The sequence below is a fragment of the Juglans microcarpa x Juglans regia genome, chromosome 6D (assembly GCF_004785595.1).
Source record: "Juglans microcarpa x Juglans regia isolate MS1-56 chromosome 6D, Jm3101_v1.0, whole genome shotgun sequence".
NCBI classification, from domain to species: domain Eukaryota; kingdom Viridiplantae; phylum Streptophyta; class Magnoliopsida; order Fagales; family Juglandaceae; genus Juglans; species Juglans microcarpa x Juglans regia.
Window position 1 is genome coordinate 515,739 of NC_054604.1, and position 16,071 is coordinate 531,809.

Here is a 16,071-nt window from a genome sequence, read left to right on the forward strand (position 1 = left end):
TTTTTATAAGCTTCCTCAGCCCATGCATATGTTTTTCACTCTCACTCTACTCTCACTCTCTGGCTAAGCTAAGGTCTGGTATTGGTGTCATCGTGCGTGTGTTTCGGAAGGTACGGATATGGAGGAGGCCAGAGAACACATCAAAGATATACGTAGAACCAAGTTTTCTATCGGAGGGACACTGAACCCTTTAACGGAGGATCTTCACCAGGCTGTAAAGAACCTTTCTGCAGAACTTTACGCCAAGGATGTCCACTTTCTCATGGAACTCATTCAGGTAATTCCCTCACTCATTCTCTATATCATGAGTTGCGTGTTATTTTGTTTTTGGCTTCTTGATGGTGATTATCCGTACGTAATACCATTCGCCGGCTCTTTATTAATCGATACTCTGTTGACTTGTAGTAAACTTTTGTTTGTTTGCTGAGAAAAATGAGGGAACTATGCGATTATGGGATCGTGTAGTGTGTTGATTCTGTTTCTTGAAATTGCATTAGTTTGATTTTGTTTTTGATTTCCCATGACCATTTGAAGGACATGATTTTGATTTTATTTTAATTCCTGATATTTTAGTTTGATATTAGAAATGGTGAGTTTTGTTTGCCAGAATGCGGAAGATAATGATTACGCGGAATCGGTGGATCCGTCGCTTGAGTTCATAATCGTTTCTGAGGACATTACAGCCACGGGAGCGCCTGCAACATTGCTGATTTTCAACAATGAGAAGGGTTTCTCTTCTAAGAACATAGACTCCATTTGCAGTGTTGGTCGGTCCACCAAGAAAGGCTACAGAAAACGTGGTTATATTGGAGAGAAAGGTACTTTACCTAATAATAATTACTTATTATTGCCTGCTAAACTCCATGCTCTAGGACTGATGAAATCCAGATTTGTTTAAAATAGTTCAAGATTGTCGTCCCAGTTTTGTTAAACAATCTAATAGAAAATTGACGCTGCATATCACACGCTTAATAATAATAATAATAAACACATGAAAAACGTAAAACCATTTTAAAAACTAAAATAAACTAACAATGAAGGTTTGCAAAAAACTGATTTTTTGTTAGATTTTCTTTTAATTAAAACTTAATTGAATCATGTACTTTTGGTTTTGTGATTGAGAAAAGATATTTATAACCGTGAATTATGCAACTGCCGTATAATCGCTTTGAAAAAAAATAAATAAAACATGAGACATACATGAAAAAAAATTAATTTTTTAATAGTAGACCCTACTCTTTTTCAAAGCGATTACGCGGCGTTTACACATTTTACGATTGTATGTAAAATTACTGTGAATGCTGTGAAGTGATATTCATTTATACAATAAATCTAAACAACTATAAACAAGGAAATAATTTGAATATACACAATTAAAGGCAATATCCTAGAATTAAGGTGTATAAGTGATAGGAGCTAGAATCATAGAGAATCAACTATATTCTTGGTCACAACAAGGGGAAGCGGATTCTCCTCTAATAATTTTAAAAATAACAATTAAAATATCGTGAAAACATAACAATAAAAATAGTGAGAAGCCAAAAGAGAGAAAAAAACATAAAGCTCCGAGATATTGAAAAAGAAAAATTCTTTTCATCAACTATTATTCATCACTCTACACTCCATACCTTATGAAAAATACCCCCATATCTTATAAAAAAAAAAAAAAATCAACGTCATGTGTGGGGTGTGTGATGTGAATAGTTGCTGATTTATTGCAAAACTCAATGAAAAATTCGTAGATAATCAAACATGGGATAATAAATAAAAGAAAAAATAATGGTAAAAAGAAAAAATCTGTTTCCAAGTTTGTTGGTGCTCGTTGGCTATACGGATTATATATTGACCTTGGGTTCTTTGTCAAGCAACGAACATATACAAGTTCTTTCACTCTATTGACGACAACCAAGACATATAAAGTATAATTCAACAACTTAGATATGATATTTAGCATGACTAAACAATTACAGCCTATTGTAAATGTGATTATATTAGTTGCAACAATCTTAATTAAGTAACCAATAACTTGATCCTTACAATTTAAAAAATAATTAAATAATTTACTGCACAAAAAATTTATACAATCATAAATCCATGGAATACTATTAAATAAACCATGACATGGCCAAAAAGGTTCTCTAAACCTCCTTCTAATGTCATAAATTATTTTAAGAAACAGTGTTCTTGGTTTTTTTTTCTATTGGACAATGCTAGGATTCCGCTGGGATCCTGCTGATGTCCCACTCCTTTTTTTTTTTTAAGGTTCTTTTTACTTAGTGGTTAAAAAAATGTTGTTTAATAATATTATGAAATTTTTATTTTTTTTTAAACATTTTAAAAGTGTTAAAAAAATGATGTGAAAAAAAAAAAAAACTATCATTTTCCTTTTCTATTAGCTCTTTTTGAAACTTCACCTTTTAAATTCCTAAAACTTGTGAAAGACCTTTTATGGAAGTGCGATTGTCATTAACTCTCGACTTCTTTTATTTGGACAGTCCCCCCCTCCCTCTCTCTCTCCCCCCCCTCCCTTCCGTGTGCACATGTTCATGTTGGACTTGCCTCTAATCCTTTTGATGCGCAAAAGAAACAACTTTGACGTGTTCTTCTCCAAGTGAAAAATGCTTACTTGAAAGTTTTTATCTTTTGAAAGTTAGTAACATTTACTTGAAAGTCATATGAAATATTGATTACAGCAACAGACGTTGCTTGAGTGAAGTAGGAAAGCTCATTGCCATGGAAAGAGGGTTCAAAGTGTAAATTCTTGATACCAATTAGCATCATAGAATGAAATCCACAAAGGTCAGGGTATTAAGGGAAGAGAACATGAACAAAAAAGTTGAGGTTGAGGGAGTGCTAGAATTTGCCTGTAAATTCTTAAATACAAATTATTGCTCAAAATTGTCTACGCTTTACCTTTCCGATACGCAAGTGATAACAAAGCTCTTGAAATTGAGGATTACTAGCATGATTTGAACGAACTGGAAAGGGGCTTTTATTTTTTATCGTTGTGCCTTCGTTTGAGAAAGCCTTGTTTATGGTTCTCAATTGTAATATTTTCGTCCCAAGAGTTTGCTCTGTTTGGAAAGCTTGGAACTGTGGATAAATGTCTTTTAATTAAAATTGAATCTGCTTCCTTAAAATTTCAAAATGAAAATAGGATGGATGGTACTTAAGAGCTCTCTCTCACTCTCTCACAAACACACGCATTTCATAATGCTTGTGAAATGACTTGTTATGGCTGATAATCCAGATTACTTTCGAGTCATATGCTTAATTTTAATGATCAAAAGAAAGGAAAGATAAAAAGTAGCTGTTAACTGGTGATGAATGCTCATGTAAGCTGTTGCAAGAATGGATTTGCTAAAATTGAGATAAGCCTAGACCCAATCCTTTTTTTTTTTTTTTTTTGGTGGATTGGGGAAAGATATTTATGTATATTCTTTTTCCTCAAACTTACTTGTATGCAGGAATTGGATTCAAGAGTGTCTTTTTGGTTACTTCCCGGCCGTACATATTCAGCAATGGGTACCAGATACGTTTCAACGAAGAGCCTTGCCCACATTGTAATCTTGGTTACATAGTTCCTGAATGGGTGGAGGAGAACCCAACTTTTTCCGATATACAACAAATATATGGTTCTACAACTACTCTTCCAATGACAACAATTGTCATACCTCTGAAGCCAGACAAGGTCAAAGCTGTGAAGCAGCAACTCTCAAGCATTCATCCTGAAGTTTTGTTGTTCCTTTCAAAAATAAAGCGGCTTTCAGTCCGCGAACATAATGAGGATCCTAGGCTCAATACCGTAAGTGCAATAGCCATTACAAGTGAAACTGACCTTGTGACAAGGAAGAACATGGATGCTGATTCCTACACACTCCATCTCTCGGCTGAGGAAAAAGATCAGGCATCCGACAGAGAATGCAGCTACTATATGTGGAAGCAAAAGTTTCCTGTCAGGCAAGAGAATAGAGTGGAAAGGAGAATGGAAGTAGAAGAGTTGGTGATCACGTTGGCTTTTCCTGTTGGAGCACGTCTCCACATGGGGATGACTTCACCTGGAATCTATGCATTTCTTCCCACAGAGATGGTTACTAACTTTCCGTTCATAATTCAAGCAGATTTTCTTCTTGCATCATCAAGGGAAACAATTCTCTTGGATAGCAAGTGGAACCAAGGGATTCTGGACTGTGTGCCCTCCGCCTTTTTCAATGCTTTCGTCTCACTCGTTAGAAATTCAGTGAATGCTCCAGTATCTAGTTTGGTTCCCATGTTCAGATTCATTCCCGTGGACCACTCTTCTTATCAGGTGTTAAATACCGTAAGGCAGTCAATCAAAGCGAAGCTTGTTGAAGAAAATATTGTTCCAAGTGAGTCTTACTCGCAGCAGAAGTTCTTTCATAAACCTTGCGAAGTAGGTAGGCTTATGCCTGATTTCTGGAGAATCTTGGACCAGGCAAGGGAGCAAAAGGTGAACTTGCATAATCTCTCATCCCATGGAATGTACATTCTGAGTTCTTCATTTGATCTTGGGAGTGGAGCCAGTCAACAATGAATGGTATGCAAAGTGCATCCAGAGTAGTAATCTTGTTGCAGGAGTGTCAGAGGACTTGTATTTGGAGATTTTACTATTTTTTGCTAGTAATTGGCGCTCCAAATTTGAGTGCACCAATATCAAGAATGTCCGACTTATAAAATATGTGGGCGTGGATGGGGATCAGTCTTTGTGCAGCATATATGAATGCATGAACTGTTATACTGTGGTACTGTCACGTGACTATCGTTACGTGTCATGGTTGAGTGATTCAAATAGGGAATTCAGATGTGCTGGTAACCGATTTTTCATGCCGACAAGCACACAAGAGGCTCTGTTCTGCTCCTCTAAGAAGGTGGCGATTTGGGATTGGCTTCAAGTGCAAGTAAAGGTGGTTGTTATGAATGTCTATGAGTATGCAATTAATCTTAGGAATTCCCTCAATAATTATCGAAAGCTTGTTGTTGCATTTGCTCGCTTCTTATACCACTCTCTGTTGAAAGAGCATTTGTCAAGAGGGGAAATTGATTATTTATGTGGTATTATGCCACTCATAGACAACTATGGGGATCTAACCACCAAGAGGCAAGGGGTTCTTGTCCCTGCTAATGGAAGCAAATGGGTGGAATTGATTGTTTCGAATCCATGGAGAGCTGTAGACTACATTGAGTTGGGAGAAGAATACTTGCTTCCAGGTTATTTTGCAGGTGAGTTTACCTCAGGAGAGCAGCTCCTAGAGTTCCTTAAAACTCATGTTGGAGCTTCTGATATCCCTGATATATCTCCTCCCGATGCTGAAATTCCTGCAGTTGCTGCCCCACTCACCATTCAAAATGTATTCTTGCTTTTGGATTGGATTCGAAACTTGAAATATAGGGGAAGTAGAATTCCAAACAGGTTCCTGAAAAGCATAAAGGATGGTAACTGGCTGAAAATTACTACTATTGGCTGCCCTGGTTACCGGCCACCATCTCTGTCATTCATGCTTACCTCTTCACTGGGAACCATTTTGCAAAACGGATCGGTGCTTGTTGATATACCGTTGCTTGATCAAAATTTTTATGGCGATAGAATAAATGACTATAAGGACGAACTAACGATAATTGGAGTCATGTTTGAGTATGGAGAAGCATGTGAATATATTGGGAACCATCTTATGTCTGTTGCAGAAAACTCCACTTTAACTAGAAGCCAGGTGCTATCTGTTCTGAATTTCATCAGATTTTTGAGGGAAAACATTCTTCCTTTGGATAACTTCATCAATAGGATCAAAGAAAGAAGATGGCTGAGGACAACCTGCGGTGACAGGTCTCCAGTAGAATCTGTTTTGTATGATCCTGAATGGAGAATTGCTTCTCAAATCAGTGACATCCCCTTCATCGATACAGATTACTTTGGGGAGGAAATACTTTCTTTCAAAGAGGAACTCAAGTCCCTGGGTGTGTTGATTGGTTTCAATGGAAGTTTCAAGCTCGTTGGAGACAACTTAAAATCATCTTCACGCTTGACTGCTTTGACAGCTGAGGCTGTTCTTTTAATCCTGGAATGTATGCATCATTTAGGATCACCTACCAAACTCGTTGAGACACTGAGAGGTGTGAAATGCTTCAAGACAAATATTGGTTATAAGTCTCCAGGAGAATGTTTCCTGTTTAACTCTCAATGGGCTTGCATGCTACAGGTTTTCAACGGATTCCCACTGATTGATCATGACTTCCATGGAAGCATCATATTCATCTATATAAATCAGTTGAGGCAAATAGGAGTGAAGGTGGATTTTGAGGAGGCAGTCAAAGTATTTGCTCACAGTTTCAGACAGCAAGCATCTTCCATGACAAAGGAAAATGTTTTGTCTTTTTTGTCATGTTATAGACAGCTAGAGGGTACTCCACATAAGTTTCCTCCAGATCTCAGGAAATTCCTCCGTGAGGAGAAGTGGTTGCGGACTAGACTTGGTGGTGTATGCAGAAGTCCGAGCGATTGCATTCTATATGGGACAAATTGGAAATCAATTGCTTCAATTACTCTCCTCCCTTTCATAGATGATAGCGAGAACTATTATGGCATGGGCATTCACGAATACAAGAAAGAGCTGAAGAAAATGGGGGTTGTTACTGAAGTCAAAGATGGTGTGAAGTTTGTTGCTGCTAGTCTTTATTTTCCTCGGGATCCCTCTCGCATCACTCCTGCAAATGTGCTTGCCTTGCTCGAATGCATCTCCATTTTATTGAACGAAAACAATTATTACTTCCCAGATACTTTCATGAAAAGAATTTCTCAAAAATGGTTGAAGACACATGATGGTTATAGGCCTCCAGATGAGTGCTGCTTGTTTGATTCCAGTTGGGGCTCTTACTTGAAGCATACAGATGGACCTTTTGTTGATCAAGGCTTTTATGGTTCTAATATTACATCATATAAGAAAGAGCTCGATGCAATAGGCGTTACAGTCCATGTAGATAAGGGTTGCCCTTTGATTGCCAGCCACCTTGATTTCCATCAAGAATTTTCTACTATCGTTCGAATATATAACTACTTGAATGCCTTTACTTGGGCGCCAGACAGTGAAGCTGCGCCAGACAGTGAAGCTGTCAAAAGGATTTGGATCCCAAATGGAAGTGAGAACGGAAAGTGGGTGAGTCCTCAAGAATGTGTTTTGCATGACAAGGATGATCTCTTCAGTTCGCGGCTGTATGTTTTGAAGAACTACTATGATCATGAGTTACTTATCTTTTTCTCCAGGGCTTTCCATGTTAAAGGCAATCCTTCAGTTGATGATTACTGCAAGCTTTGGAAGGTTTGGAAAATTTCAGGACATCGAATGTCACAAGCTGACTGTTGCAAGTTCTGGGCGTATGTTTCTAAGCACTGGAATGAAACGATCGAGAAAGCTCTTTCTGAAAGATTGGTGAAATTACCTGTTGGTATAGACTCAGATGGAATATTGCTGTCCGACAAGCATGATGTTTTCATTGCCGATGATCTTCAGCTGAAGGATCTTTTTGAACGGTTTTTTCCTCAACCAATATTTGTTTGGTACCCTCAGCGAAGCTTGCCTTCGTTACCTCGGACAAAGTTGCTTGAAATTTACAAGAAGATCGGGGTTCGCACTATATCTGAATCAGTGCAAAAGGAAGAAGCATCCTTGGTGGATGTTACTCAACTCAATCAGGTGAACCCAAAGGAAGCTTTAATTAAGAAAGGTCTGATTAGGCTCATCTTTTGTTTTCTGGCGGATCTTGCGTTGAATATGGATGTGGGAAGCCGGCATGAAGCTATCCAAGGGCTTCTGAATGCGACTTTCCTGGAGACAGTAGAACCTATCACTGTAAACTACAGTTTATCGTTTTCTTCTGGGAAAATTGTGCAAGTGACGGAAAGCCGAATGATACGTTGGGATAGAGCAGATTCAAAGTTTTTCGCACAGAAGTTGGACAGGTCCTCTGGAAAAAAGAACATCCTCAAGTATGCTACATATTTTGCTGAATCAATATCCGAGGGTTTGATGTGGAATAACACCGATCGAATTGGTGCCCTCTCAGAGCTTATCAAGTTGGGATTTGTGCTGGAATTTGAGGAGGAATCAGTCGAGTTTTTAATGAGGTCCAAGAACTTGCAAATTTTCGAGGAGGACGAGGAATTCCTTGCTTCTGCCTTTCCTTCTGACTAGACAATCTGCCATGAATATGTATTGTCTGTAAGTGCTACATGTTTTCTTTAAATTTCTGGACGTTTCTGAGTGTATTTTTGGCATAAATCTCTAGCATGAATCAGTTTGATGCAGTGCTGATTCTAATGCTCTGTCATATGGTGTAAACCTCATGTTGTTTTGGTGTGCTTTTCTTTCTTTTCATTTTAATGTTGGCATGGTGCTTCTCTCGTAAAATGATCATGTGTGTTATTGGCCTGTTTATATTTTAGAATAGATGAGTGTTCTACATATTTGCTAATTCTAATGGTCTAATCTGTGTCTGTCTTTGTGAAATCCAAATTGGCATTGAACATAAAAAACTAGGTAGAAGGGAAAAAAAAAAAAAAAACCAGAAAGGAACCAATGCAAATGTGAGGTAGAAATATATTTGTTTAGAGTGTATAATGTCTTTGTTCATTTTGGTTTGAAATTGGACTCATTCATATCTACTTCTTGACCCAATGGATACTACCATCTTGATTTTACGATTGTTAGTTCCTTTTCTATTAAGAGTAAAGGAATATGGTGGCAAATGCAGTGCTTGAAACAAAAAGTTTAATTAAGCAAATCAAAATCAAATAGATGGTTTCAAATTACATCCTCTCACTCACAATCTACTGTTGGTACAGACAGGAACTCAATCTGGTACCCCGTGAGCTTCCAATTACGATTTACAAAAGACTTTCCGGTGGGCACATAGGAGTGCTGGAGAACTAAGGACCTCGGATGTTCTTCTTCTGACTCGGGGAAGTGGTTGGATGAATAGCCCTATGTAATGTATGTACTTGGATATATAAGCACATATTATATGCTTTTACCATGTATATTCCTCTATCACTTTTAGTATGACTACTATAAGTAAAAGGTTAGTTACTATCTATTGAAGGATGAATAAAATGGTTTTTTTTTTTTTTTTTTTTTTTTTTTTTTTTATTTTATAGATTCTCTGATTGACTAATTGGGACAACTTTTCATATTAGTTTTACAAAGAAAATTTTCAGTTTTACTCATTCTGAATGGGGTGATGATTTGTAATTAGATGGCATTTTGAAAACCAGAGTAAAAATTCTGATGTAGTTCACCATGTTTTATAAATCTATGCTAGTTGTGAGCTGGGTTGTGCACTTTCATGGTCTGGTATCTACATAGCAGGCTTGGCTTGGGGTCAAGGGTATTGTTCTCTTTTATTCTCTCTAAATAATGGAGGAGAAAAAAGAACCATGCGTAGAGGAATATGCCATAAGTGAGGGCTATCAATAAAATTGGGATATCGTCGTCGTTCTTAAAAAAAAAAAATAAAATGCATAGAGTAATATGCAGGTAAATGCAGTACTTGTACTGGAAAAAAAGAGTGATATTAATAGATGCAGAAGAAATATATTGATGAGGTTACAACCTATCACTAAAAGTACATTGAAGTAGGAGGTTAAGAAGGCTAAGATTAATTTGTCATCTCTAATTATACATATTAATTATGTGACAGGCATATGTTAAGTGGCTGCCATTCAAATAGTTGACACATCAAACTATCAAATATACTTACTACTTTCGACGAGTATGATTGAATGAAGATCATGACAATAATTGAGACGAAAAGTAGATTAAAAAAGGCCATTGAAACTACAAATTAAGAAGCTGGAGGAAATTTGAAAAAGCTTGTGCATTGCTAGGAATAGGATAATCAAGCAGCTTGTGCTTTTTCTTCAAGAAGATGGGCTCTATCCTGGCCAGAGCACGCTGGGTGGTAACATGTCGCCACATGCAATAGATTCTTTACAGCTGGTCCGCTCTTACGGATTGCTCTCTTCAATCTTCTTCCTTTGTTTCCTTTGATCTTCTTTGTCCTCGTGATCTCCTGGTCCTGAACCACCTCATAAAAAATAAATATATCTTGAGACTATTTATATATAATTTTGGGAGACATTAAACTCATTAATTTGATTCAGGCGTGCGTACCTCGCTAAAATTGCTCTCGACACTATCACCGGTGCTGGGTGAATTTTTGTGCCTGCTGCCTTTCTTGCCTGTAACATGCATGAGTACATTGTTATATATTTATATATTTATAATTCCCTGCCCAAGATTTCATCTATATTTGAAGAGTTATCCACTCGAGATTCAACAACACTTACTGATCTCCTCCTCCTCCTCCTCCTCATCATCATCTGTTGAGTGGACGCAATATACTCTGAAACTTGGCGATGATCCGGGGCAAATGTACGTGTCTAGTTCATCATCTTCCTCCTCCTCCTCCTCTGTTGTTTCCTGATCATGATGATCCTCCTTATGAACCGCAACCACTTCCTCTACAACCACGGCCTTCTCAACCACCCTGTTTTCTTTTTCTTCTTCATCTTCTTCTCCACGGCCACCTTTTACGTCCCGTTTCCCACATATCTCCGGATCATGTTTATGCTCCTTGGATTCTTTATTTGTTTTGTCGGACACCGAAGGCCTGGGTACTACTGCCGCATCAGACTTCTCTTCCACGACCGGCAAAGCTGCCTTTGAAGGTGCTGTATTTTTATGCAATGAAGATGTGCTCTCGCTCTCTCTGTCATGTAGAGAACGAGGCCGGCCTGAACTTTCTTCCCCTTCCACAGCATCTTTAAGTAGTCCTTTCTTGGACATGTTAGCATTTCTACGTCTTTTTATCTCCTCAAACCAACGGTGTATAACGGGACGAATTCTGGCGGGCATTGTCTCTCCTTCTGGGGTGAGCTTCGAGTTCCCAGACCCCATTGGAGAAGGGAAACAGGGGGGAGATTTTAGAAAAGTAAGGGTTAGAGTCTGGGAACTTGAAATCGGGGATCAAAGACGGGTTTGCAATAAATAGAAGCACAGGAAAAATTGGTGCACAGATGGTTATAATGGTACAGGTGTTGTGGGGGGTTAATAATAGGAAAAGTGATGAGAATACGAACTCAGCTATAACAGATCGAAGACAAGAAATCTCCTGCATGCAAGCATGCCCGCCTGGCTTAATTACCTAGCTTGTGGAAAGAGTCAAATATTTGCTAACTCATAATCCTCAAAAGATAGAAAATGCCACCCCTGCATCTGCTGATCATCAGGACATGCTCATCTTTAACAATACCTCAGGAGCCTCAAGTTTTTATTTTTATTTTTATTTTATTTCTTATTTTTATTCTTTTTGGGGGGAACCAAGTCTAGAACACTATATATTCGGCTAAATTCTAGAACCCCAAATGGCGGAGGACCCAAGTACATATTGGACCTTCAACTTGATCTGGATTCCATCTATTTTTGAGACTCTCATGAGCAGGGAAATTGCTGATGGATGGCACACCCAGCGAGCTGGTCCCCTAGCTGTACAATATTATTCGTCCTTGACCGGTGATCACAGCATAAAATCCACATCACATCTAGATATGTTTTATATATAGCTCTTGAAATGAGCAAATCCTTAGTCATGAAAGTTTGCAGGCCGCACACTTAATTATATATACCAATGGTTCCATCGCCACTCTTGCAGAACATCGTGTACGTATATAAGCTTCATTCTCGGGACTTCTTGTGAGACATGAACCATTGTTTGTGAGTCTTACTATGTTGCCCTCATTATCGGTCTTTGATTGGCTTATACATGGCATCAATAATATGACTTTATTATTGCATTTAACTTTTGTGAGATGATTTGGTGGGGGAAAACAGCTGATTTCGGAGTCAAAACGAGGACCACTGGGTGAAGCCAAAAAGAGTTTTTCAAATTGGGGTCATATGTGCGATTCCGATACCCGCAACCAAAGTCATGGCCAAAATACTGACGCATGCGCAATATTGTCCCAATTCCTGGAACCTTCACATTTTTTACCATATTTGCGATGATCTGCCTTCTCAAAATAGTCTAGCGCTATCAACATAGAATATGTCATCTTAGCATTATCAGACCCAGACCCCCTACATCAAAATGTATCAAAACTTCTTCCAAAGAAAATAAACACAATACTAATACATACTATCTAAACTCTCACAAATCCTCTTACCTGGGCTTATCTCACTTTTTTAATCCTTTCACGTGTCATCTTTTTCAACTGACAAAACTCAAGTCATTTGAAAAATAGTAGAGATAAGCGAGTGAGTTATAAACAATTCCTAAGTAGTGAACCTATACTAATGTGTAAATATGCGTCAGTTCAAAATGCAGAACAAAACAGATTCTTAAAATAATAGGGCGATATTTCAGAAACATTTTACAATAATAATATAGACAAAAGACCTTTGGCACAAGTATAATTGAAAGAACTTCATAACAAAACAGAGGTCATGTTTAGCCTGTGGTAGGGTTTTACAAACCCTGATGGCCAACCGGGCACAAATAAAAAGTGAAATCTCCCCCTCTTAAACTCATCGCACTTCGTGTGCACACAGAAAATACCTATACAAAAAGTCACTTTGTATCCAAAAAGAGTGCACTATAAAACAAAGATGTTGGTACCAACATAATAACAAAGGTTACAATTTTACACCCGTGGTAAGGTCAAATAGAAGCAGAACCAACAAGTTATGCCATAGGATCTTCAAATGCAATACCATATCATACCTATGCGTCTATAACCTCAAGCTGACAACAACCACAATTAAACCTAATATACCCCACTCTAGTCATGAATACAGTTGTTACAATATTTCATAAATACTAAATGCCTAACGTGTCAACTGTTTAACCATGTTTAACCATGTCATTAATGGTTTACTCCACAAATCTTGTTCTACACGTTATGTAAAACTGCAAGCAACACCCCAAACAAATCTCAATTATAATAATGACCTGGTATCAAGTTTTCCAAGCAAAAAACCCATTTCCACCCATCAGCCAACTCTTTGAACCTCCTATTTATTCTACGTTTATACATTGTCTGCTAGACAAAGCTTATAAAAAATTCCAAGCTCCAAAAACCATCATTGTCACACCCAATGTTTTCTGCCTATCCGAGACATTCACACCCAACTTCTCCTTTCCAAACCTTGAAGTCTTAACTTTAACTAATAGAGTAACACCATGTTCCGTCCCAAGCCAGATTTGCAATCCAACCAAAATACCAAATTCCAACCTAACTTTAACATCCAAGCAACCTCCACTTCAATTCAGTTGAGCAATATTACGAAACCAATAAGCTATATAGATTTTCCAATCTTTCTAACACCAAAAACACTTCTAGTCAAACCAAGCCATACCTTAATTGATATAATCCCAAAATTTTGGAAAAACTAGCATGTTGCGAGATATATAAGACTCACACCTTGGGTTTGTGTGATGAGGCATCGGCTAAGCATTGAGGTGATGCACCAGGCGGCTACCCGTTGTTGTGAAATCGTGAACTCATAGCCAAGGTGCAACATGAACGAGAGAGGGGAAAACCATTAGGGTTAGAGAGAGAGAGAGAGAGATAGAGAGTGTAATGATCTCAAGCCCAGGCCCAAGCCCTTTGAAACCCTATTTTTCTTTTTCTTCATCTTCTTCTTCCCATAGTCTGACACCTCTGTGCAGTAACCCCCCAACCCCCCCCAACCGATGTCCCACTTTCCTCTCCCTCAGTCTCTTTCCTCTCTATTTCTTTCTTACACATCTCTCTCTAGCTCATCTTCATCACCCTCCCATCGTATGTCTCTCTCTCTCTCTCTCTCTCTCTCCTCTTTTCTCTTTGTCTCTCTCTCTCATTTCATTCCCCTCTCCCTCTCCGTACTTGCAAGTCACATTGTCTAGCCCCTTCGTCACACTGCCACTGTGCTTCACTGCACCGGTAAGCCATCCTCTCCCTTCTCAGTTTCTCACTTTCATTCTCTATCTCTATCTTGGCCCCTCTCTCATCTCCCCACTTGTTCACAATCGTCGTGCACCACCGATCTCTCTCTCTCTCTCTCTCTCTCTGTACTTATTATTTCTCTACTGCATAAAATGTGAACATGAAGTCTGAAATATTTTATTTGATTATATGATATTATCATATCAATATACTTTTAGTTATTGCATTGTATTTAAAAATCCCGAGGCATTAGATTCTGATCTGCTTTGATTATGGACCCTGCCATAGGTTACGATAGTGACATATGATTTCTGACCTTGCCACGGGTGTAAGACTATGGCCTATGATTTCGATCTTGCCACAGATGCAAAATTGTGGCCTCTGATTTCTAACCTTACCGTGGGTGTAAAATGGTAGTCTCTGTTTCTAATAGAATCACTTTAGTGACAATGTGATTTTTGTTCTATTTGGCTATTCGCAGAATGCACAACTCTACTTCAGGTGTAAGTAAACATGGCCTCTGTTTTGAGTGCACACACTTTAGTGAGAAATTGATTTATGTTCTGCTTAGCTAACTGCATATGCCATACACACACAATGTCTCGGCCATGGGTAAACATGGCATCTGTTTCTAATTCAGATGTTGTTTCAATTTTTCTTGTGCCTAAGCCCTTTTGTATATATTATTATTGTAACAAAATGCTTTTGAAAATGCCACTATCATTTTTTAAAACTGTCTATTTCTGCATTTTGTAAGCAATTAATGTTTACACACTAATATAGACTCACTTCTTACTGAGTCAATGGACTCACCTATTTAACTCCACCATTGTTTTTCATATGACTATGTTGGTTATGAAAGTTTGAATGAATGGCACATAATAGGATTAGAAGAGGGAGGTAAGATAAGTGTCGGGTGACAATAGTGAATTTGGGAGATTTTAGGGAATATTTAGTGGTGTTGAGTTTAATTTCTTTGGAATGAATTTTTAGGTATTTGATTTAGGAGGATTATTGTAATTAAGTTTTATATTTTTTGGATTTCAAGTTAAAATGGTTCAACCTTGAGTACATGGACGGAGAGTTAATGGATTGGAGACATGGACAGATACTTATCGACACTGGGGTATGGCGCGCTAATGATGACAAAATGCTTTTGCTGGATGGAGTACAAAGCATGAATGGTGGCAACTGTAGGGCAGAGATTGAGGGTTGGAAATGATGTGGATGGCAGCGTGTGATGAGGTTTCATGGTGTCGACGAGGCACTAGGTGTGATAGCGCACGACGACTGTGACACAAAACAATGGAGAGAGAGAGAGAGAGAGAGAGAGAGAGAGAGAATAGATAAATAGAAGAGATAGGCTTATTGGCACCAGAGGAACCCGGGTTCCAGACTGGGCAAAAAACAAAATCCGACCCGGATGAACATGCCTAGTTGGGGGGTTGGAGAAGAGAGACGCTGGGGTGTCTATGCAGGAGGTGTCGGGGGGGGGGGGGGGGAGGGGATGAAAAATAACTTCGGGATTTAGGGTACATAGTGTTTTCTTTAATTGGATGAGCTTAGAACTGATTAGGCCTAGCTTCTGAATGGACAGGGTATGACAATGGTAGCAAATCATGACCTATAAAAAAATTATTTTATCTCTTCAATTCATAACTCAACATTTCCATTCAAAACTAGAATTATGGAGAATAGATAGAAAAAGTAGAGGAGAGCGAAAAAATGGTTGATGAGACTAAAGGGAAAGGGAATTGATACGTTTTTTAATTTAGAAAATTGCATCTTTTTTCTTGGAGAGGGAATTTTGTTTTAGCTTTTTGAAGGGCTAAAAGATTACTTCAAAATTCTTTTAGACAAAAAAAAAAAAAAAAAAGCAAATCTAAGAAATGGTGTATAATTTGGAGATTGTTTAATTTCTTAATTAGTATTTTACTTAGGGGTGTAGAACCAGGCCGGATTTTTTTCCAGTCCGATCTGAAACCCGGGATCCGAGTGTATCCGAGCGGTTATGCGCTTGGATTATACTCAGGCGGTTGAAAGAAACCCATATCTGGTTACGAATCTATTTTTATGAC

The 16,071-nt window shown here is 38.2% G+C and overlaps 3 protein-coding genes across 3 annotated transcripts; 2 read left to right on the forward strand and 1 right to left on the reverse strand.

Annotated features, from left to right (window-relative positions):
• The first annotated feature begins 3 nt into the window (after nucleotides 1–3).
• Nucleotides 4–5,003, forward strand: LOC121234791 (protein NO VEIN-like). The gene is made up of 3 exons (XM_041130892.1): nucleotides 4–277; nucleotides 608–818; nucleotides 3,468–5,003. The coding sequence occupies exons 1-3, from the start codon at nucleotides 119–121 to the stop codon at nucleotides 4,553–4,555; spliced, it is 1,458 nt and encodes a 485-aa protein (XP_040986826.1). The 5' UTR covers nucleotides 4–118; the 3' UTR covers nucleotides 4,556–5,003.
• LOC121234788 lies at nucleotides 4,565–9,131 on the forward strand. The gene is made up of 2 exons (XM_041130890.1): nucleotides 4,565–8,231; nucleotides 8,855–9,131. Exon 1 carries the CDS (start codon nucleotides 4,746–4,748, stop codon nucleotides 8,202–8,204), a length of 3,459 nt encoding a protein of 1,152 aa, XP_040986824.1. The 5' UTR covers nucleotides 4,565–4,745; the 3' UTR covers nucleotides 8,205–8,231; nucleotides 8,855–9,131.
• Nucleotides 9,132–9,439: 308 nt separating this feature from the next.
• Nucleotides 9,440–11,138, reverse strand: LOC121234792 (histone H3.v1). The gene is made up of 3 exons (XM_041130893.1): nucleotides 10,358–11,138; nucleotides 10,182–10,249; nucleotides 9,440–10,086 (listed from the first exon to the last, which is right to left on the reverse strand). The coding sequence occupies exons 1-3, from the start codon at nucleotides 10,965–10,967 to the stop codon at nucleotides 9,907–9,909; spliced, it is 858 nt and encodes a 285-aa protein (XP_040986827.1). The 5' UTR covers nucleotides 10,968–11,138; the 3' UTR covers nucleotides 9,440–9,906.
• Nucleotides 11,139–16,071: the final 4,933 nt, after the last annotated feature.